Genomic DNA, 23,058 nt, shown 5'->3' with positions numbered 1-23,058 from the left:
CATAGCAGGAAGGAGTCCATATCTGTAATTAAGGCTTACACATGATAGTCTGTATGAATGGTGTTCCCCAGAGTTGTGCAGTGCACAGCCTGTATGACTGTACAATGTGGGTTGCTAATAAAAGTAGCAAAGAGAAGCAGAATTGAGAATGCTGAGGATGTAGAATCTAGACTTGGCAGGTGTCAGGATATGACTGGGAGAATAATGGGAAATTTGCTGGAGAGTTGAGAGGTCAGTTTTAGTTAAGACTTTGGCCTTACCAAAGAGCCACCCAGAGCTATCCAGCAGCCCAAACTCATGAGGGAGGTCAGGGCTAGACAAGGCTTTGGAAATCATTGGCATTAGGGTCATAGTTGAGGCCTGGTGGCTGAACAAGTCCTTTGAAGGAAAGCTGATAGTCTGTGGAGAAGACTGGGTCAATTCTCTTGGGGGCATTTTTGTTTAAAGGACAGGAGTTCACAAAGGGGCTCATGAAAGGGGGCAGGGTCTTGGGACAATAGAATGTTCCTGGCTATGCAGTCTGGGAGCAGAGGGTTTCTAAGGCTTCACAGAGGTCAGTGAGGACAAGGATCCCTGGCCCAGAAGCTGACTGTTTCTGGAGAAATAAAGGTACAGGTGAGTGAGTGGTATGGACCTTGAAGCTAGGAGGTTGTCTACACCTGCAGATATGTGGTGGTGATAGGTAGGAGTGGGAAAGGTGTATGAGGCAGAGCAGGGTCAGGCTGGGGTGAACCTGAGAGCATGTGATGGGGAGAAGCCACAGGAAAGGGTTAATGGATGAAGCATGTTCCACAGGAGCAGCACAGGGTGCACATGGAGAGTGAGAGTCGGGAGTACCGAGCAGCAAGGGTGTGTGTATGGTAAAGAGAACAAACATACAGGAAGATGGTTTGAAGTGTAGCGAGGGAAATTGGGCAGGTTCTGTGGACCTGGGGTTGGGCTTCTCAGTAGAGGAAAGCAGATCTCTGCTAAGACCTCTGGAGTGGGGATGAGGCGCTGGGGGTATCTAGAATTTAACAAAGCTTTGTCTTTCACGTCTTCTGTGTTGTCTTCATGGCTCTGACAAGAACATGCACTGGATTATGTGTGTTGAACATGTCTTCAGGGCTTCATGTCCCCCTGCATGGACATGATGTATGTATGGATGCACCATCCCATGGACATGGGATGTTGAATGCCTATTATTTTCAGAGTACAATGGGACACAAAGATGACTAAGAGTTCTCCAAGCTTAAGAAGCTTACAAGAGCATAACACACAACAAAGTTGCTAAGTTGTGTAGCTGAGTTGGGTAAACCAATACTTTGACAAAATTAAGATTCAAAATAGGCAGGGAGAGTGGGTTAAACAGTTCATTTAAGATGGCTACACTTCAACTGCTGTGTGAAGCATTGAAAAAAAAAAAAAAAAAGAACTGCATGAATTGCATGAAGACTGGAGTTAGTGGACCTGATTTGGCACAAGTTCACAAAAGAGGTCACTATGTGGCCAAGACTAGTCTTGGACTCCTTAGTGACCTAAAGCTTTGCATATGTCAAGAGTAATAATGATAGCTCTTATTACTGCTGTGTCCCAAATGCCTGGCACTTTCACTTATGTAGCAATTTTTTTATCCTTAAATCAATCTTATGCGGTATCATCAGCCTGTTTTATTGACAAAATGATACAGGAAGATGAAATGGCTCATCAAATCACACAGTTGGGAAGTGAGGGAGCCATGTTCTTTCCAAGCCACAAGCTCTCAGTAAAACTCAGCTGCTTAAAAAACTAATAAACCTTGGTGTGCATTTATAAAAATAGCATGTCCAGATCGTGGGGCTCCTTGGTGTCTTTGTGCTTGGCTTGCATGAGCCAGATCCCATCTGGAACAAATTGCTCATTTCTAGAGATCCCAATATGAATGATGATGCTCTAGGTGTGAACAGACGGGGGCGCGGTGGGGAGTAGTGGTGGACAGGGCCTGGACCTGTTACAAGAAGGTTCATGGAATTAAGAATGTAGTCATGTGGCAGAGGGGAATTTACTGCAATGCTTCTTAGCATAGAAAGAAATAGACTGAGTGGGATTTACATGGAGGCACATTTAGATTAGTTCAATTTATAATTGCAACAAGTTGGGATGTTAAAGAGTTTGATGATTAAATGCTTCTACATCCATACTAAAAAAATTGCTAGGCAACTATTTAAAAAGATGCTATTCTGCATACTGATAAAGATAGTTTAAGTGCAAAAAGATTACAGCATTGTATTATTGTATTCCATTTGAGAAAGTACATATGGGTCGTATTTACACACACAGAAAATGTTTGCAACCAATATGTGGTTCTCTTGTGGTGGGATTTCAGATAACTTTTAAGAACTTCTGTCTTCTAATTTTCTATATTTAACATGGAACTTGTGTAAGAAGAGATGGCAGCATATTTATAGCTAACCAATAGTGAAACCAGCCCCAGCTGAAGGAGGTCCTGGCCCTCCCTCCAGGCTCTGCAGATGGCGCCATCATGACAGGCGCTCAGGAAGGGGACAGAACTAGGTATCTTCCAACTCAAGGAGGGAAGCAGGTTACAAAACAGTGTGACCCCACTTTTGTAAAACATATAAACATGTTTGAGGATCCCTGGATAGCCAGGTGTGCCAAGGCATTTCCAGTGGGTTCCTTTGCAAGCAAAGTAAAATGGAGATAAAAAACCTCCAAGCCGATCACCTGGCACTCATTATGATCATGGTGTTTTCACTCAGATGCCCTCAGAGATGAACTTTCATGTCTAGAGTAACTTGGGATGTTGGGATATTGCCGAAGTTCTTATCAACAGCTGGGCTGGTTGTCCCTCAAAGACACTGGATCAACTTCAGTCAGCTGTTTCACGCAGAAGGAAGAAGAGCGAGCAGATTCACTATTTTCTCTTCTCCTTCCTCAATTCCTATTCCCTTTTCAAGAACAGCCACCTCCAGAATTGGCAATCTGAATTAAAGAAGGTAGCTCCAGGCATGGGATCTTACGGGAAACCTCTGCCTCTGGTCAGCAGAATCTCCGGTTCTATATTAGCCACTCCCTACTAGACTTGCTGTTCAAGCCATCCCAACCAAGCAGCAGTCGGTGATCCTTTAGTAAACCTAACATCAGAAGTTAATTTTAGTAGGAGGGGAGTATCTCCCAGTGGAAAGAAATTAGAAAAAAAAAAAAGGACAAAAAACATAAAAGGGAAAGAAAACAAAAAGAGAAACATAGATGAGAAAAAGGCCATCTCCACTTTCCCCCTTTAGATCCCGTTTTCACAGCTGATAGCCTTTGAACATTCCTTTATCCAGGTGGCAGAATGGACAAGGTCAGGTTCCACCACTGCTATTTGTGAGGGCTTCATTTGTGCATCTACAACATACAGTGGGAGGGTGAGGTTACAGGGTTCCTGACACATCACATTCCAGTCCTGGTTCAAGGAGGGGAAAAAAAGAACCCACACTGAATTTGAGTGCAAAAAATAAATATAAAATTTATTAAAACACCCACAATATTTTAAAGATACCAGGAGTAATACAGTTCACAAACCCAGTTGTTTGTGTAAATTATAATAAAATACAAATCAAAAAGGATACATACTTGCAATTTCTAGGCACCCTAAATTAAATTTACTGAAACACTGAGGGAGAAGGGAGGGTAAAGGAGGGGTAGCTCAGGAGGCAAACCAATAAAGTGGAAGGAAAAAATATTAACAAAAAGGTAAAAATTATACAAAATAAAATTATCAGCATAAATTTACTGTACTAAGAATATCTACAGTTTAATACACATCCTATTGCCTTGAGACATTGCAAAAATCTACCATTCATCCATCAACCCCAGATAAACTTCATTTCAAGTAGCCACAGTTTACAAAGTCAAGACGGAATATTCAAGTATGGTTGTTAAGTTCACCTCCATTGGAAGCCAAGTAACCAAACAGGAATTCAAAGAGATAAGAAATAAAATACATCAAAAAGCTACAGGGGTTCTAGATTAAGTCTAATGTATTAATATGCCATTATACGACCTGCTCTTGTTTCTTTAATTGGAATACATGAAAAAGAAATGACATCACTCCTGTTTTTCTCCCCTCTTTTCCCCTCAAAAGAAAAAAAAAGGGTATTGAAACCAAGAAAATTTGGAATGTTCAAATGAGCCAATTAGTTTCTTAATTTAAATCCCCGTGTGAAGAGTGATGAGTTACCCCTGAATGACAGGTAGTCAAAACGCGAAGAGGGAGCAAACAATACCACTACAAAAAGCATCCCTGATATCAGAATAGAAGCCAATGAGGAAGTAGGCCAAATCACTCGCTGATTCTTAGGCAAAAAGCAACTTTAGACCTTGCATTTCTGTGCTGCGGTCTCTGCTCAGGGGAGAATCCTATTGCTCTGCTCTTGCCCGCAGCTCTGCAGGAGGAAGGGCTGGGAGCACCAGAGGGGGCCGCCCCTTCCCCCCGCACTCGCGGAGTGCACTTGCACTCCGTGCACCTGGATGTGGGACTGTATAACTCATGCTGGGGGTATGCACCTCAAAAATGTTTTGGTCCAGGGTATGTTGAAGTTGACCATATACTACAGCAGAGGCGGCTGGCTAATAAAACTAGGTTTTGAGGGAGTCATTTCAAATGACAGCAACAATGACTGAGAAAGCTCAATGAGATGGGCATAGGAAATTCACATTTTATTCAAAAGCAAAACTTAAACATGAAATACAGCCAACTACGCTCCTTCCTTTCGGCGTTCCGCTATCTTAACTGCCGAAGAATGAAAAACAAAATGACGTCAGATTTTTCAAGGTCAAGTACGTCATCAGACGGACAACCTGCACGTATCGGACCCTCATGGAATCTACTTTACTGAAGTTGTCATGATGTCCTGTTTTTGAGGTATTTAAAAAAATTATTTTGACAGTGGATGACACAAAATGGAGCTTCCTGTTGAGTTTTTAAAACATCAACTTCTGTGGACCCAAGAAGAAATTTAGGTTAGCACCGACTAAAAAGCAGCCTCGGTGGCATCGAGTGAGCAAAGAAAGCTCCTTCCTTTAGTCTGAACATAAGGGGTTACCAATGAGAGGCAGAAGCAACGCTGGGTCAGAGAATGAAGCCCCTGCCCACCATGGTCCCGGCCAGTGCCAGGGGAGGAAGAAGATCCATCTGGTCTCTCTTGGCGTGCCCTTGGGACTCCCAGAGATGTCTGCTTAGCACCCTGGGCTGCAGGAGAAAATCTGTGTCCCTGGCTATGAGAATGCCTATCATGCTAGGAGAGGCAGGAGTACCCAACTCCCCTTCCTCAAAAACAAAAACAAACTAAAAAAACCCTTTGCCCTTTCTTTCACATCAAGCCTGAGAAGACAGGTGTGGAACCAAAGCACCTGCCAAGCCAGGCAGGCCCACTCCCGATCACAGAAAGGGAGATAGCTGCCTCCTCGACTTGCTTTGTTTGGCCACCAAGGGAAGAATAATACAACACAACACAACACTGCTCAGAGCAGATTATAGCACGGTAAACGGGTCTAAGACAGCACCAAAAGAGGGGAGGGGAAAAAAAAAGCCAAGAGACTGGAGCCCACCTTGTTTTTGGTTGGTTGTGGTTTCAGAACGTTGATAGCACCTCAGCAAGACAGGATCAGGGACAGTCACATTAAAACACCATAGCACCATTTTATTTAGACTATTTCAATTCATAAAAATGCTTCCTAGTCCACAAAACACACTTCAGTAACAAAAGGAAAGAGATACTGGTTGAGGCACGTCAGGGATATCATAGTTTTCCACCAGCTTTGCCTTGGTTTGAGATCTCATGGTGATTAAACCTCTAGAAGCAAGTCTGGCTGGGTTTCTCTCAAAGAAATTAGGCTATCATCAACTCATTGTCAACCATCCTTGCACATCTACTGCTGTGTGGTACAGAGCAGTTAAGCTCTGCTACTTCTTTCCTTTAGCGCTTTAAAAATCCCTTGCTCTCCAAACTACTGTTTCCAAAAGAGGCTGGTGGAAGGACCAAGAGGGGGCGGTGGGGTATCATCTCTTTCCACGCACACCATCGTCACCTGGGTGAGAAGGCAAAGCAGTACCCATGAAGCCGGCGCGTGGGAAACATTGGCCCTGCTAAAAACCAGACCCAAAACCAAAAACCAAAAAAACCCCCAAATCCATGCAACGCCTTTAGTCAAGATTTCTGATGGTCATATGATGAGATTTCTTGAGCTAGCACCAGTTATATTGTGAGAACCTGCTGCGAAGCGATTTTTATTTTAAAAATCTCGTAGCACAGAACTTTACAAGCACTTCCCTTGCACGCAACAGGCAGGGAAAACAAAACAGAGCAGAAAAGGAACCAAATGTTTGCACTGCACATGGATGGTGTCCGTGGACAGGGCACACCGGGGAGATGACTAAGACGCCATCGGTTTCCGTTGCTATAATATGACTCTTCGAACTTGGTCATGCTGTTAGGTTCTTTAGTTGCAATGGCTTTATTTTTCTTCTCATGATAAAAATGTCTGTTAATCATCTTTAGGACTTAAAAAATGATAGTGCCAGTAAAAAATAAAAATTTGATTTTTCTCTTTAAGAAACCTTCAGCAGCAAGGGGGGGATAAAGAGCTGTGCATAGTTACTTTTTAAAATATATGTCTAAAGCATGCTAATTTTAACGACTGAGATTTGAGGTAGGTTAGACATGTAGTGTACAAATCAGCATGGGCTTGAGCACGGCAACTGCACTGCCTAACTCTGGAAACGCCATTCTGAGGGGAGTGGGGACATCCAATGGAGACTGCCTCTTGACTCACCTCTCAGCAGCCTATTTCCTACTGTAGAAACTGATGAACCAAGGCTGTTTGGGCTGGGGGACAGACGTCGCATGCTTTTAGCTTGTATTGGTTTCTCCTTTCATCTAATGGCTTTCCTACCAAAGGGTGATGAGGGGAAGAGTTTAACATACATCAGGAAGATTCACACATGCCAAGCATCAGAATCACCTGGGTTACACTCGGGACCTTCCAAACCAACAGCCAACCTGGGGCTTCCACGGGTCATACAGACGGTCACATTCTCCAAATGTTTCGTAAAATATTGTATTTCTTGCTTAAGATCATTTAAAATGAAGTTTTCAAGGCACCCCCGCATCTACCTAAGCACGGAGTCAAATGAGACCTGCATAAAAGTACTGATGCGATAAGCAAAATAGCATTTAAAGGACCCAATTTTTCCTCAAAACTAGAAAATTAGCATGCTCATTAAAGACTCTGCTTCCTTTAGCTTGTCAAACTGAAGGTCAGAGGTTTTCCTATAAATCTGAGTTCTGAATAATTCTAAGTCCTGATAAGCTCTTGGGTATTTATTTCAAAAGCAATAATATTTCATTTTTTGTCCTGTAAAATAAATGCAACTTTACAGAATATGGTAAAAGTGGAGGATAGACAAAGCACGTTAAATATTCAGCTACTATTTACAATTTCTCCCACAATTACATGTTAAAACATACTTTTTTTTTCAAGTTGCTGTTTAAATCTAGGCAAAAGTGCTTAAAAAATCTTTCACTATTTACAGTTAAAACCAGACCACATAAATGCTCAGGACATCTTACAACGACCCTCCGCCAGTGCCTCCAAACAGATACAGTAAACACCCAGCAGGCCGTTTCTCAGCTCTTACTCAAGGCACCCGGAAGCTCAGGAACTTGCCTATAGCGGTCATCTGATTGTTAAACATGATTCATGAAGACCCATATCTGAATACAACTGCTCAGTAAACACCTGTTCATCTCAGGGCTTGGTGGTCATCCACCGTGTGGCCACATTCCCCTCTGTGTGTCCTGATGAAGCCCCCCATTCACCACACACACATCCACATGGGTAGCATGAGATCATTTCTGCTAACATCACAAGAAAAACCAACACTCCAACAAAGTTTGATGTGGTGATGGTGAGTGTTGCTCCCATCAGGCCCAACCTCTCTCAACAACGTCACAAAAATTAAGCACCACATTCTCATTTCAAAGAACCGAATGAATGCACCAGAATTTCAGAACAGGTCTGTTAAGGTGGATGAAGAGGGCAAGAAAGGAAAAAAGAAAATGATCAAATGGAGAAATGGCACCAATTAGGGAGGAAAATCATAGCAACCTGTTGAAAACGTTTGACTCTTGCACTTTAAAATTGTTAAGTGTAGGCCCCCGAACCCGATGATAGCATGGAAGAAGCAGGCTCAGGTGTGAGGCATGCACCATTGTCCAATGTGGAAATTCAGGGATCAGGATAGATGCATTAACTGTTGTTACACTGGTCTGCTGAGCTCCTGTAGGATGTGACCTGCCCAAGAGTCAAGAAAGTCCCAGCACAACACTACAGCACCAGGCTCCGCACAGCACCATGCACAGAGCACCACTGGCTTTTCACAGCTTGGGTTCAACTTCCTGTTTTTCAAGATACAGTAGCCCTTTTTCGATATCAGCATAGACTTTGGGGGCATTTTTTTTTTTTAAAAAAAAAACTGCCACTAAGACAAATTCCTTCAGCTCAGCATGCATTGGCTTGGCAACGTGGTGGGCACAGCCCCTAAGAACCTCGCACTCCAGCTCCAGCGTGAGGTGCTGCCTAGTGAACCATAACATCGTGTGACTCCATAAATAACGGACAGAGGATTCAGTGTGGAGACTAGCAAGCTTGAAGCCATCTACTTCCAACCTGGTTTCTGGGGAAAGCTATGCCAGCATCTCACAGGGCTGGCCTGGGGTGCATCTGCCCCTCGACTCCAAGCTGGGGACTGGAAAAGGGACCCCAGATGGTTTTCTGCAGACTCTCCCATTCTATCAGACAGGACAGAGGCTGTCCTGAGGCTCCCTTCCCCAAAGGGAAGGGGTGTGTGTCGGGAGGGATGAACTGGGTGGCTACTGTCCGCGATTGGCTCTCGAGGGGCAGATGGCTGAGGACCTCGCCAGTGCCTGAGGGGCTTGGCTCGCCGGACCCAGCGAGACTGGGTGGGGGAGCACTACTGGCCTTTCCTGCCCATCCTTTACCATTACTATTGTCGCTTTTAAAAAATCCAATAAATACACATTTTAAATGGAATTTAAAACTACTCCTTTGTGAAAGGACACTATAAACTTTCTTTCCATTATTGTGATATACAAGGATAGAGTTTTAAAAACAAAGAGAAAATAAAAGCCCCCCAAATGGGGGGGGGGAACAACTTGGAGATATAAATATTAAGATCACGGAAAAATCACCCGACAGCCGTAGTTTCTTCTTCAAAGTGCTGGGGAAGTGGGGGTAAGGGAGGGGCGGGTCAGTTCTGAGGTTTGGACCATAAATACATATATATGATATGCGCATCTATATATGTATATAGAGATAAAAAGACTTCTGCACCCCCAACCCGCCCCCAGGTATGAGGGCAAAAGCACCACAGAGACAGCTCGGGCTGGGCCCGACGCTGAGGTACGCTGGCTCCCTGGCACCTAGATCCAGCGGCTGTAGGGGCCAGTGACCTTCGTGTAGGCATAGGAGGACACGGTGACCGCCGAGTCTGTGGGCACAGCCAGCGCCTGCCGGGTGGGGACAACCCCCTTCTTCTCCTTTTGCTGGGGCTCAGCAACCACGGCGCCCCCCCACTTGCGCTTCTTCCCGTAGAGCTTGGCCTCCTGCTGGCCCAGGCCCAGCCGGGCGGCCTCCTCCTGCCGTGCCCGTGCCCTCTCCGCCAGCTGCTTCATCTTGGCTTCCCAGAGGGCCAGCCCGTGGTTGGGCTGGTTGAGGTTCTTGTGCTGGTAGAAGACCAGCGAGATGCGGGTGGGGTGGCAGCGGTTGGGCTTCTTAAGCGGCGTAGTGGCGTGCAGCTCCCGCCGGGCACACTCGATGAGGATGGAGCCGTGGGCTGGGGCCACGGCCACGCCGCCGATGTTCTCGTCCAGGAAGTTGTGTTCACTGTCTGACCACAGCTCCTCCTCTTCCTCCTCCGCGCCACCACCCTTCTCCTCCTTCACTGCTCCCTTGCTGGGGGGCTCCTCGGCTGGCCCCTCCTCCAGGCTGAAGGGGTCCCACAGCTTCTCCTCTGACTTCAGGGCCCCAAACAGTTTCTCGCTGGATCCCAGGGGCAGACCAAAAGACTGCCACGCCTTGTCCAGCTGGCTGGCCCCTGCGGCTGGAATCCTGCCCTCCTCTCCTTTCATGGGGTTCCACAGCTTGTCTTGGAACCCAGGACCACCTTTCAGGGCCGAGTTGAAATCCCCTGCCCCCAGCCCCCACGGCTTCTCAGTCAGGCCGGGCCCAGTCAAGGTGGAGGTGCTGTTCCCAAACTTGCAGGGGCTCCACGGTTTGCCTTGCAGCCGTCCTCCAGAGTGGGAAGCCGCCTGCTGCCCCTCACCGGGGAACAGCCCCCACTGGCCATCTGTGAAGTGGGAAGGGGCCAGGCAGCTGGCCCCAAAGGAACTGAGCTTGTCGGGGATGATGGCAGGACTCTCCCGAGACGAGAACACACCCCAGCTGCCACCCACACTGTTAGTCCTCTTGGGGGACATGCTTGGGCCTCCTGAGTACTGTCCCCAAAGGTGACTGGGTCCTCCATTCTGAGACACCTCAGGCAGGGGTGTCTTGCTCATCTTGCCAGCGTCTCTGGGCACAGGCTCGGCCTGGGTCAGCGGGTCTACTGGCTCTTGCTTGATGGATCTGTTGTAGCAGTTGGAGCTCTGGGCAAAGGGGGAGGGGTCCCTGGACACTGAGTGGATTGGGGGGGCCTTGGGAAGTAGATACTCCTTGGGGCCTGGGTACGCAGGCTGCTGGTGGTGAGGAGTAGGGTGGTGGGCGTCTGTGGGAACAGCCTGGCTGGGCAGCTCGGCAAACTCAGCACCACCGTAGGCTGGGCTCAGGCTGTTGTGCAGAGCGTGGAGGTCTGGCTTCTTCTCAAAACTGCCACTGCTGCCACTGTGCCCCCAGGCACCAGGACCCAGGAACTGGGAGGGGAAGACGGGGTTGCTGGATGGAAAGCCATAGTAGCCAAAAGACGGGAGAGCGTACTTGGAGTGGAAGCCATTGACGGAGGTCAGGCTGGGCTGTGCATAGTAGGAGTGGTAGGAGTACACACTGTTCATGCTGTAAGGGTCAGAGGGCCGGCAGTTGCCCAGCACCGAGTAGCTCTCCACCACTGCGTTGCTGCTGTACTTGAAGGAGCTGAAGTGGTTCTGCGGCTCCACCTTGAGGGAGGGCTTCAGGCCTTGCTGGGACAATCCACCCTTCAGAGACAGGCCTGGGGAAACAGAAAGCAAGATGGCAGAGGGGCAGACAACACCACACCCTGGAGAGGCCCTCGGGGGGGAACTGGGGATGGACCCTCCCTCTTTCCCAAGGATGTTTCCTCTTTTGGGACAGGCAGGTGAGGTGCTAAGGTATGTCCAGCCCAGACCAGGATGTGCTCCTTGGGCCTCGCTCAGCACAGGTCCCAGCCCCAGCCCCACTGGGGGTGGGAGGAGGCAATCCCTGGTGAGAAGCAGCCCATGCAGTATCCACAGTACCCCCCCGACTCCCCTCCTCACCCTAGAGAACTCTAGAATTTGCACTAAACCAGCACCACCCATTCTCTGCCCAGCCTGGTCAGGATCACTGCAGGGACCGGGGCGAGGAGAATGAGAACTCAGATGCCTGCCAGCACCTGTCTCTGCCCATAAGCCCTGCCGCCCTGGCACACACCCACGTGCCCTGAAGTGCTGCTACTCACCTCAGTATCTCAGAGGGGAGCAAACTAGAGCACAGAGGGGAGCCTCTGATTCTCCGAGGGATGCAAACTAGAGGAGAAACCCAGTGCTCCCCCTCTACCAAGCTCAGTTCCATGCAGATAACAAGTCCTGCTGTACTTGTGTCCCCACGGCCTCCTATCAGGCTGGCTGTCCTGTGGCTGCTGCAGATACCTTTCTGACTGACAAATAAGCAGAGGCCCCAGTTCCAGTGTGATGCAGGAGGGTGCGTGGAAGAGCGAGGGCCCCCATGAGGACAGCACCAATGCGACTCCTAGCGGGCACCCTCCCCCCAAACACCTGGGTCCGACGTAACGCCTGCCAGCTCCAGGGCCTCCTGCTTGATCTTCTCCGGAGTGCTCAGCTTCTCCTTCTGAATCTTCTTCTTCTCGGCTGCTGCCTTTCTGGCTTCCAGCTGCCGCTGGCGGCAGGACTTGGCAGGCTCGGGCAGGCGTCGGACCTCGCGGGGGAAGGCGGTGAGCACCTGGATGGCTCCGCTGCCAACCTTTGCATTCTGGTTCTCCTCGCTACCAAACTCATCCGTGCTGGCCATCTTGTACAGGGGGAGAACGTGCAACTGCTCATCCTCAGGAATCTTGCCCACGCAGCGATTGTCTTCCTTGGTCAGGGTGCAGACCTGCCCCAAGCAGTAGGGGAGAGAGGACATGGGGTTGGGGGACCAAGTGCTGGGAGAGGGGTCTGAGCACCCAAAACACGTGACCTCGTCTTTCCCCACACAATCCCAATACCAGCCACTACTACTTGCGAGAGTTTCTGGAAAGCACACTGACCTTGGTTCACCGGGCAACAGTAGTACTACCAGCATTTACAGTACACTCATCAACTTTCAATGCACATTATCTCCTATGATCCTAAGAAGGCTGAGAGGAGATGAGATACCTGACAAAGGGCCTGGCCAGGACCCGGAGGCTTGCTCTGCCCTCTGGCATAGCACTGACACCATGGCACCACGTTGCCCAGTGAAGCTCAGACCGTCCACCATTATCTTCCTTGTTCTAAATACTCAGTCTCTTTTTGCTTTTAAAATACATTTCCTTTTGGGAGGCCAAGGCGGGCGGATCACCTGAGGTCAGGAGTTTGAACCAGCCTGACCAATATGGTGAAACCCTGTCTCTACCAAAAATACAAAAATTAGCTGGGCGTGGTGGCGGGCGCCTGTAATCCCAGCTACTCGGGAGGCTGAGAAAGGAGAATTGCTTGAACCCGGGAGGTGGAGGCTGCAGTGAGCCGAGATCACGCCACTACACTCCAACCTGGGCAACAAGAGCAAAACTCCGTTTCAAAAAAAAAAAAAAAAGTTTCCTGTTTATTATGAACTCTATGTGCTGATTGTAGAAAATTTAGGCAAGCAAAAAGGAAATAAAATCTCCCATCCCACCACCCAGAAGTAATCACTTTAAATACCACGGTCATCTAATTGTGGACATTCACAAGTACACAGTTACTTTTTGGTAATTAAAGGGGATACTATGCCTATGGTCATATAATAGCTTCATTTTTTTCTTAACACAGCATGAATATGTTCCTATGCATTAGATATTCTCCCCCAATATGATTAAAGAGTTATATGATATTATTCTACTGTATCAATGTGTTAATCTCATTATCAAATATTTCAACTTGTTTCTGATTTCTTATACCATAAACAATACCTTTTGAAATACCCTTTTAGCTAAATTTTGTAAGATTCTTAATTGCTTAGAATGAATGTTAAGTAGAACTGCCACATATTGCCAGACTACCCTCAAAAATGATTCGGTTTTTCACTCATACCAGCAGAATGTGTTTCAACTTTCCTATATTTTTTCCACTAATTTCTTTAAAAACTTTTTGCTCACTTTAAAATCGATCTCATTGTTGGTGTACATTTCTCACAAGATTTGCCTTTTTATTCAAGTTTACTCTCTACTCTTGTGTTGACTGTATTTTCTTATTTTCTACATTCTTGATGCTCTGGCATTTGAGGTCTTGATCCCAGAGAGGCTGCCCCTCCCAGGGCTACTTAACTCCCAGAGATAGCAAATGGCTGCCTGCAAGTGTGCCTTTGATATATGAACCAGCAAATCCAGAGCTCACACCCCCAGCCATCTCCTTTATCAAACTTACACACCAAGCCAGTATTTCCCTGGCCTTACAGAGAGAGGGCCATGAGGAACCACCCTATAGCTCAGAGCCTGCAAAGTATTCAAACTGTGCAATCCTAAACTTCCCCAGTGTAGCTACCCTGCATCACCCATTCTTTCCTGCAAAATCCCACTAAAGACTCTGGGCCATGCTCCCACCCTTCCTCTTCTGTCTCCTGACTGGCCCGGTGCTCCCCCGAGTGGCCCCGGAGCATGACCTGCCTCCTGTTTCTAGGATCTGAGTATAAACTTCTTTCCTGAAAATTATCCAGGTTCGCATGTCTTATCATATCTGATTAAAATAAATCCTTGGCCCATTTTAACACAATTCTCTCACTGTCTTCCTTCTTTTGTGAGTTTATAACTTTTGCCCACTACTACATATGACTAGTCATTTTTTAAATCATGAAGTCATCTTTGTATATTAAGGTTATCATTTCTTTATCACTTGTTGCAAATATTGTAGCAGTTGGAGCTCTGTGAATTATTAGCCACTGTTAGTGTTTAGATGACCACCCAGACATCTGAATGTATGTATGTGTGTATGTGTGCATGTATGGCTATATAAAACTACAAATGGGATCACATTCATATACATGCTATTCTGTGATCTGCTTTTCTTTTTCTTCTTATTCTTTTTTCTTTTTGAGATAAGGTCTTACTCTATCGCCCAGGCTGCAGTGCAGTGGTTTGATCACGGCTCACTGCAGTCTCAACCTCCTGGGCTCAAGTGATCCTCCCATCTCAGCCTCCCCAGTAGCTGGGACTACAGGCATGCACAACCACACCCAGCAAATTTTTCGTATTTTTTGTAGAGAAGAGGTTTTGCCATATTCCTCAGGCTGGTCTCAAACTCCTGGGCTCAAGTAAGCCTCCCACCTCAGCCTCCCAAAGTGCTGGCATTACAGGTGTGAGCCACCGTGCCCAGTCTGACCTGCTTTTCTTTCTTTCTTTCTTTCTTTCTTTTGAGACAGAGTTTTGCTCTTGTTGCACAGGCTGGAGTGCAATGGCGCGATTTCGGCTCACTGCAACATCTGCCTCCTGGGTTCAAGTGATTCTCCTGTCTCAGCCCCCCGAGTAGCTGGGATTACAGGAGCCTGCCACCATGCCCAGCTAATTTTTTTGTATTTTTAGTAGAGATGGGGTTTCACTATGTTGACCAGGCTGGTCACAAACTCCTGACCTCAGGTGATCCACCCACCTCGGCCTCCCAAAGTGCTGGGATTACAGGTGTGAGCCACTGGACCCGGCCTGACCTGCTTATCTTAACTCAAGGATAACTCAAGGTATCCAGTTTGTATTGGCCTTGCAATTGTTATTATGGCATTTTATTACACTGAACAGAAACCTTATGTTTTTATGGCACTAACTTTATTAACCCTTTAACTTAGAGGCATTCTAAGTGAGTTTGGTGTCATGCCCTACCCAGCTTGTATCTTCCCAGACTAGTGTGGGTCTTCGACTTCCTCTGCTCTGACCAGCCTCCTGTGTACTTTCTGGGTTGGATTGGCCAGACCTGCTTCCTACCAGTTTGTCAGACTAATGCTATAAACAATAGACCAAAGGAAAAATCCAAACGATGAGATGTGGCAGAAGCTGTATTTCCTACAAGAGATAATTTAAAAATATCAAAAGGTAAGGGTAGCCTGATTTAAAAAATAAGTACACAAATAGGATAGTCACAAAGATGAAATTCAAATGTGTAAGAAGAAATAGGAAAAGAATGTTCAAACTCTCTAGTAATAAAATCAACACAAATTAAAATAAGATGGTATGTTTCCCACTTAGGCAGCAGGCAAGGATGAAAGAGACAAAATCCAGTGCTGCCAGGTAAGCAGGAGAATTAGTGCCCCAAGCCTGTAAAAGTAAACACCAATGCAGTCTCAAGGAGGTTACTATGCCACTGCACAAATATGTGAGAAGAATGGCCTCTCCCTGTGGTTTACGGAAGGGAAATGTCTGAAAGCACTTACTGTCCATTGATAGGGGACTGGTTAAATAAATGATGGCAGAGCCATACATACAGCCTCAGAAAATGAAGTCCGTTGACACAGAAAGCTTAAGAAAAGCAGGTCACAGAACAGCATGTGTATATAATGTGACCCAGTTTGGGTAAAATTTCATAAAGTCATACATGCACACATACACATTAGGGTGTCTGAATGGATGGTCATCAAACTGCTAACTGGTTATCTCTGAGATTTCAGGCAACCTTTTTAACATTATTTAAATTAAAAAAAGAATTGTTTAGGAAAAAACAAACTTTTCATTTTGGAAGAAAATACTCCTTTTCTCCACCCCAAACTCTAGAAGCTCTGGGATCCAGATCACCTCATGGTGCTCTCGCTCTCGCCCACTTTCCAGGGCCCCCCAGCTCCTTCGCCTCTGACACTGCTGGCATGCCCTTTCTGTGTGTATTTCACCTAGAAATCCTCACAACAGCATGCCAGCAGGAGCTGTCCCTTCTTGCTTCTCAGTCTTGGATGCAGGGATAGAAAGCAAGTGGAGAAATGAAATCCCAAGGTGGGTCCATCCATCCCCAGGGGGAATGAGCTACACCCGGAATCTGGGAGCCCTCTTTCCAGGGGAATGTGCTGGTGCCTTTGCCTCATCCTCAGCCCCTGGAAGCCCTGTCTGCCCAGAACCTGACTAAAAGGCAGAGCAGACAGCCAGCATCATCCCTTCAAGGAAGCCCCTACCCAAGTCCAAACCTCCTCTCTTCTCCATCTGCACTCACTCCCCTGGTGATGGCGTCAGCCTCACAGCTCTAACTATAAACCATGTGCTCTCCAGACCCTCCTTGCCCCCTGCCTACTCCACATCTCCACCTGCACATCTAGCAGGCATCTTGAAACAGGACTCTTGTTTTCTTACTCCTAAATTCAGCCTTCCCCTGTTACTCTACATCTCGGTCCATGTTACCAACACTCACCCAGATGCTCAAGCAAAAAGCCTTGGAGTGCTCCTCAAGTCCTGCTCACGTAACAATCCAGCCCATCTGCAAATCCTCTTGGCAGTCCCTTCCGCATCATCCAAAATCTGTCCCATTAGCACCTCCCCCGATTCCTGCCCAAGCTGTGTCCCCTCAGGCCTGGATGGCGGCCCCAGCCTCCTCCTTTGCCTCCTTCCTCTTATTTCCTCCTGTTCACCTCATTCTGCCCCCACCATCACACATCTCATTCTCTAACTGCAGCAGCAGGAGTGTATCTAACTTTACAATGCAATCTTACTGCTGCCCAGCTGAGAAGCCCTCAACAGCTTCCATCACAACCCCGCAACCCTGCCCTGGCCCTCAAGGTTCCCTGTGAGCTGGTCCCTGCTGGCCTCTCCAATCCCACTCTCCCCGCCCCTTGCAGTAAGTTACTCCCTTCCCGTTGTTCCCTGAACATACACCCAGTCTGCTCCCCGCTCGGAGCCTGCACACATGCTGATCCCTCTGCCTGGAGCACTCTATCCCCAGGAAGTGGCTCCCTCACTCTCTTGCGCCGTTCACATCTCAATTCAAATGTCCCCTCCTCAGAGCAGCCTCTCATCTAAGATAGCATCTCCTGTTGCTTTATCCCTTACCCTACTTCATTTTTCCCTCTTGGCCTTCATTCTACATCACATTCCCACACATACTTGGGCAAGAACTTTGTCCGTTTCATCCCGCAGCATGTAGGGCAGTGCCTGGGCACAGCTGGTACTCAATACACATTTGTCCAAAGAATGAATCGAGGGTTTGTTTGCATTTAAATCCAAGTGTCCGCAGAGACCGGGGCCCACGCTTTAGATAACTGGGCACTCCAGGTGCTTGAGGGGCTACATCCTGCAGCATCCCCCTAAGACACAGACACAAAGCTAGCCTTGTATGTTCAAGGGTTTTCTGGTGATGGTTTTCTCTGGGAGGTGGGCAAGGGCAGGCCATCTTGCAGGGAACCTTCCGGAGTTCTAAGGGTCCTGTCTCCAGGTCCCTCCCTACCCTCAGCCCACCTTTCTGAACAGACCACGGTGGGCTCCCTCCCACAGTTGCCCCACAGGTGGCGCTATGACAGGGCACAGGTTTTCTTACCACGGTACACCCATTGTAGAGGTTATGCTGGTCCTTGTGGGCGTGGGCACAGAAGTCCATGCAGGCCGTGACTCCTGCGAAGGGCCGTCCTTCCTTCAGCCCCAGACGGCAGTCAATCGCTATTTCCTCATTGGTCACCTATGTAGATGGCCAAGAAGAGGTGCTCACATGACCTGAGGTGAGTGGCCCTAATTCTGCACCTGGGGAGGCCGGGTCTTGGAAGGAGGGATGTTAAGGATGATAGTCACCTTGCCCTTTGACTGCAGGAGGGAGGTTTTCTGGCTGAGAGGCCCCAGCTATAAAAAAGTTACTTTCAGGCTCCTGTAGGAATTACTTCCTTCTTTGTTATCCCAAGTCCCCTTGCCTTGTCTAGGAGATACAGGGGTGACAGGGGAAAGAAACTCGGGCCTCACCAGTGGATACCAGACCAGAGGAGGCGGATGGGTTACCAGGGGAAGGGGGAAGACCAGAAGAGGGACAGTGTGGGATGCAGGTAGCCTGGTATAAAAAAGGGGTTTTTATCAAAGAACTACATCATATTGCTTTACTTCTGGACTGGGCTCTTCCCATAAGAGAGCAAAAGAGCCCACTCTCCTACTTCCCAACTTCAGAGCCTGAGCAGAGATGTGGACGGTGACATGTGGGCAACAAAAGGCCCAGGGCCCATTACCTGGTTCTGATAGGCCTGAGGGGCCAGTCGCTTGTACAGGGGAGCGACTTCGGTGGCCAGGTCCTGGAAACTCTTCCGGAGCACTTCTTCCTGCAGAGAGAGGAGCAGTCACACATCCAGGGCAGCCCCGCCTGGCAGACCCTGCACCCTGGAAGTGGACTGGCATTCCTGAAGCATCGTGGGCGAGGCTGGGAGGGAGGTGTCATCCGGTGTCTTTCCGGTCTTTCCTTCAGGAAGGTGTGGTGCTGTGACCACTTCACAGCTGGGGATACTGAGGCTCCCGGGAAAAGCTGTGGAAGCCATGGCCTGAAGGTCTAGTCATCCTGACGGCTAAACTACTGCTCCTTCAGGATCCCGCCCAGTTCAGCCCAGAACACATCAAACAGTTTCTTGCTTTCGAGTGCTGAACACTCTAAGTCAGAGGTGAAGCATAGTGGGAATGAAAAAGCCAAGGGCAACAACTGTGAATCCTTCCTCCCAGGCTACAGACAGGAAGAGAGAGGCAGGCAGGATCCATGCTAGAAAGTCCATAGCCAGTGCAGGCCAGCCCAGCCCAGAGCCCATCAGGAGCCAGGGATACAGACTTTAAAGCTCTAGCTGCTAGACTCGTACTATATAGTGTTATTCACAAACCACATGTAGCTACAGAAATACAGATGAATTCTATTTTTTTTTCTTTGAGACAGAACCTTACTGTGTCACCCAGGCTGGAGTGCAGTGGCACAATCTTGGCTCACTGCAACCTCCATCTCCTGGGTTCAAGCAATTCTCCTGCCTTAGCCTCCCGAGTAGCTGGGATTACAGGTGCCTACAACAATACCGGCTAATTTCTTTTATATTTTTAGTAGAGATATGGTTTTGCCACATTGGCCAGGCTGGTCTCAAACTCCTGACCTCAGATGATCTACTCGCCTTGGCCTCCAAAAGTGCTAGGATTACCGGTGTGAGCCACCATGCCCGGCCTGAATTCTAATAAAAATTAAAGAAATTGAGTCCCTCAGTTACACTAGTCCCATTTTAAATACTCAGCAGCTACATGTGGCTCCTGTATGGACAGCAGAGAATGTTTCCACCATCACAGAAAGTACTGCGGGACAGCACTGCTCTATGTGAAGCCGCAGCCCCTGGTGACATGTGGCAGAGAGTTCCAGGTATCCACAGCCTCTGTCTGGCCCTCCGAAAACAAGCAGGGCTTGAAGGGCTTCTAGGACACCATGAGCACAGGCACAAAGGGTTTATGAAGAAGTAAAAAGGAAAAGAGGAAAGAGAAAAAGAACCAAGCACACAGAATGAGAAATGGAAGGTGGAGACCCACAGCTCAGCTGTACATCCAGTGGGGTGGCCAGGGCTGCCAGCCACTCTTGATCAGGCCAGCCTGGGCCACTGAGGCTGGGCTACCTCCCTGCCTGCTGTCCAGATGCTGCCACCAGCACAGCAGGCGGTGAGGCTAGTGAGCTCTAGGGACACACAGGCCTGGGTTTCAATCCTGCCTTCACCATGAACTAGCCACATGGCCTTGAGGAAGCTATCTGCCTCATCTGTAAAGTAAGGGGTAACAGTGCCTAGATCACTGGGGTGGGGGGGGGATCATGAATTCATCTGAGAAACCTGTGAGGGGCTTAGCACATCGTAAGAGCACAGGAAGTGGCGGTTGGTAGAACAGGGAAAGAATTTGAGAGAAATTAAGCCAATGTTTTTCCATTCCTGGTAGTTCTTAGGTCCTGGTGGCCTCAGGGCTCCATTCATTGAAGCAACCACATCTGCTGCTTGTGGGGGAGGGTGAATCTTATCATAAATAAAAATCTAATAACAAATTAGACTATCTGAAGGTCTATTAGACTATTTTGAAGTGTAAAAGCCAGGTCTGGGGTAAATAAAGAGTCCCAAATTTGAAAATGTTTCTTTTTTCTTATGAGGACCCAAGCTTGGCAGCCAGAGCACAGAAGGTGACATGGGCTTTGGTGTACAGAGGGTGACCCTGCGCCACGGGAAGTGGGAAGTCCTTCTGGTACTAGGAGCTTGGAGAGATTTGGAAGGTTGCGACTTGAGTCCAGATATTTGGATATTTGTCTGTATTCTAGCAAAGGAAGCCAGCACTCCACCCGCTCAGGAGCCCAGGCAGGAGGGAGGTGAAATGGCAGACAGCCTGGACAGGCTTGTGCCTGCCTTGCATTTGGAGCTGAGTGGAGACCATCGCTCGGGAGGGCCTTTGCCATGCAGGCATCAGAGGACAAACAACAGTGGGGAGGCGGCCTGAGTAGATGCTCCGGCTCCCACAGCCTGAAGGTGCCTTCCCCTGTTGTCTTGGGGCTGGGGGAGGCCCTGCAGGGCAGGGGTCTGGGTAAAGAGCCTGCAGAGAGGAGGTGCTGCGCCTAGCGGTCGTACTGTGCGGACACTAGTCCACAGCCCAGGGACCAGGCCAGACCCCCAGCATGGAGACTGCAAGGGCCCGGACAACTGCCCAGAGACGTCTGTCTGGCAGCCAGGCAGGGTGGGAGATGCCTCGGGAAGTACAGCAAAGACCCAGAGGGTGACCCACATGCCGGAGATGACCTTTCCCGCTAAACCTCACACCCAGAAAGGTGTCCTGGGAAGATCGGGGGGGAGAAATGACTTCTGAGAGGGCCAAATTCTGACAAGGAATTTGAATATGTATCTTCGATATCTGGAATATTTACCAAAAAGAGATGGTTTAAATTGGAAGAGCCTGGGGGCACCCGTAACTGCTAAGTCTAATTCTTCACACTTGGTGCCCTCCACATACCCCTTATTTCACAGCAAGATAAGGTGAGCTTTTAAAAAAACGAAAACAAGTTCCACTTCCTGCACATCTGAGTCATGGCGTGCCAGTCCTACCTCCCGTTGGACTATGAAGGGCGCCAGGTGAGAAAGGGTGGGAGGCAGGGTACCCGCCCAGCTCTGCTCACCTCTTTGGGATTGTCCCCTGCGAGGCGGAACTTGCGAGGTGTCTTGCTCCGAGCATATTTGCAGCCGTTGAAGTACATGCTCCAGGAACAACCAAAGGAGAAGGAGGCACCACAGGTGTTAGGGTCTTTGCCTTGGCAAGCGCAGGTCCGGCTGCAACACACAGCACAGGTCAGGGATACAGATGCAATATCACTTCGTTCTGGAGTATTCCTCCTCCCTCAAGAGGTGGCCCTGCTGAGCCCTGGCACCACCTCCCAGTGACTGAGACCCATCCTTCCCTGCCCCCAACCCCTTTCTCAAGTTTCCTTGAGTAGAAAGCCAGATCTAAGCAGCCTCTTCTGCCCCCACCACTGAGAGCCCATAGGTTTAACACTGAGTCTGTTGCTGGGAGCAGCACATGGATTTACTGAAGTAAGGGGGAAGAATCTGGGAAAAACCTATTAAGGTTTATATTTTCCCTTAACTCTAATATCTTAACCAGCTCCAACACAGACCACATGAACAGGGAGATGGTATGAGCCCCAGGGTTTGAACGTGCCTATTTCCTATAGTCCAGATGCTAACAGGCCTTTCAACAAAGTACACTGAGATGAAAAGTAATGCTTAACACAATCTGGAAACAACTCAAGTGCCCCGAATTGGGGAATGGATAAGCAAACTGTGATAGATCCACACAGTGGATTACGACTCAGTGATAAAAAGGGACGAGCTACTGACACACACGTCAACACAGATGAACACTGAAAACACTATGTTCAATGGAAGAAGCCAGACTCAGAAAGCTACACCCTGTATGATCCCATTTATGTGACATTCTCACAGAGGCAAACCTACAGGAACAGGAAACAAGACTGGTGGCTGCCCAGGGCTAGGGGAGCACTTGCTTATAAAGGGCACAGGGCACTTGGGAAGATGGAACTGTTCTATATCTTTTTTTTTTTTTTTTTTTTTTGAGACAGAATCCTGTTCTGTTGCTCAGGCTGGAGTGCAATGGCACAATCTCGGCTCACTGCAACCTCCGCCTCCTGGGTGAAAGTGATTCTCATGCCTCAGCCTCCTGAGTAGCTGGGATTACAGGTATGTGTCACCATGCCTGGCTAATTTTTGTATTTTTAGTAAAGACGGGGTTTTGCCACGATGGCCAGGTTGGTCTCGAATTCCTGGCCTCAGGCGATCTACTCGCTTTGGCCTCCCAAAGTGCTGGGACTACAGGCATGAGCCACCATGCCCGGCCCTGTTGTCTATCTTGATTGTGGTAGTGGTAGCTATGTGACTGTAAACATTTGTCAAAACTATATACCTAAGAGGACGAATCTTATTGTAAATAAATATATCTTCATTTTTAAAAATGGGAAAAACTCTAATAAGGGCAGGGTTTTTTTGTTTTTGTTTTTTGAGACAAGAGTCTCACTCTTGCCCAGGCTGGAGGGCAGTGGTGCAATCTTGGCTCGCTGCAACCTCTGTCTCCCGAGTTCAAGCGATTCTCCTGCCTCAGCCTCCCGAGTAGCTAGGATTACAGGCGCCCGCCACCAC

General features: G+C 48.2%; 1 protein-coding gene across 1 annotated transcript in view; it reads right to left on the bottom strand.

Annotated features, from left to right (window-relative positions):
* Nucleotides 1-3,464: 3,464 nt before the first annotated feature.
* Nucleotides 3,465-23,058, bottom strand: part of TET3 (tet methylcytosine dioxygenase 3) — a 123,931-nt gene continuing 104,337 nt past the window's right edge. The window contains exons 7-11 of the mRNA XM_011946041.1: nucleotides 21,525-21,675; nucleotides 18,598-18,687; nucleotides 17,928-18,065; nucleotides 12,033-12,369; nucleotides 3,465-11,248 (exon numbers count right to left, since the gene is read on the bottom strand). Of these exons, the coding sequence (XP_011801431.1) occupies nucleotides 9,468-11,248; nucleotides 12,033-12,369; nucleotides 17,928-18,065; nucleotides 18,598-18,687; nucleotides 21,525-21,675 (2,497 nt within the window). The 3' untranslated portion in view covers nucleotides 3,465-9,467. The remainder of the gene's footprint in view (nucleotides 11,249-12,032; nucleotides 12,370-17,927; nucleotides 18,066-18,597; nucleotides 18,688-21,524; nucleotides 21,676-23,058) is intronic.

Source organism: Colobus angolensis, unplaced genomic scaffold (assembly GCF_000951035.1).
Source record: "Colobus angolensis palliatus isolate OR3802 unplaced genomic scaffold, Cang.pa_1.0 Scaffold249, whole genome shotgun sequence".
Taxonomy (NCBI): domain Eukaryota; kingdom Metazoa; phylum Chordata; class Mammalia; order Primates; family Cercopithecidae; genus Colobus; species Colobus angolensis.
Note: the sequence above shows the minus strand (reverse complement) of the source record. Positions and strands in the feature narration are given on the sequence as shown.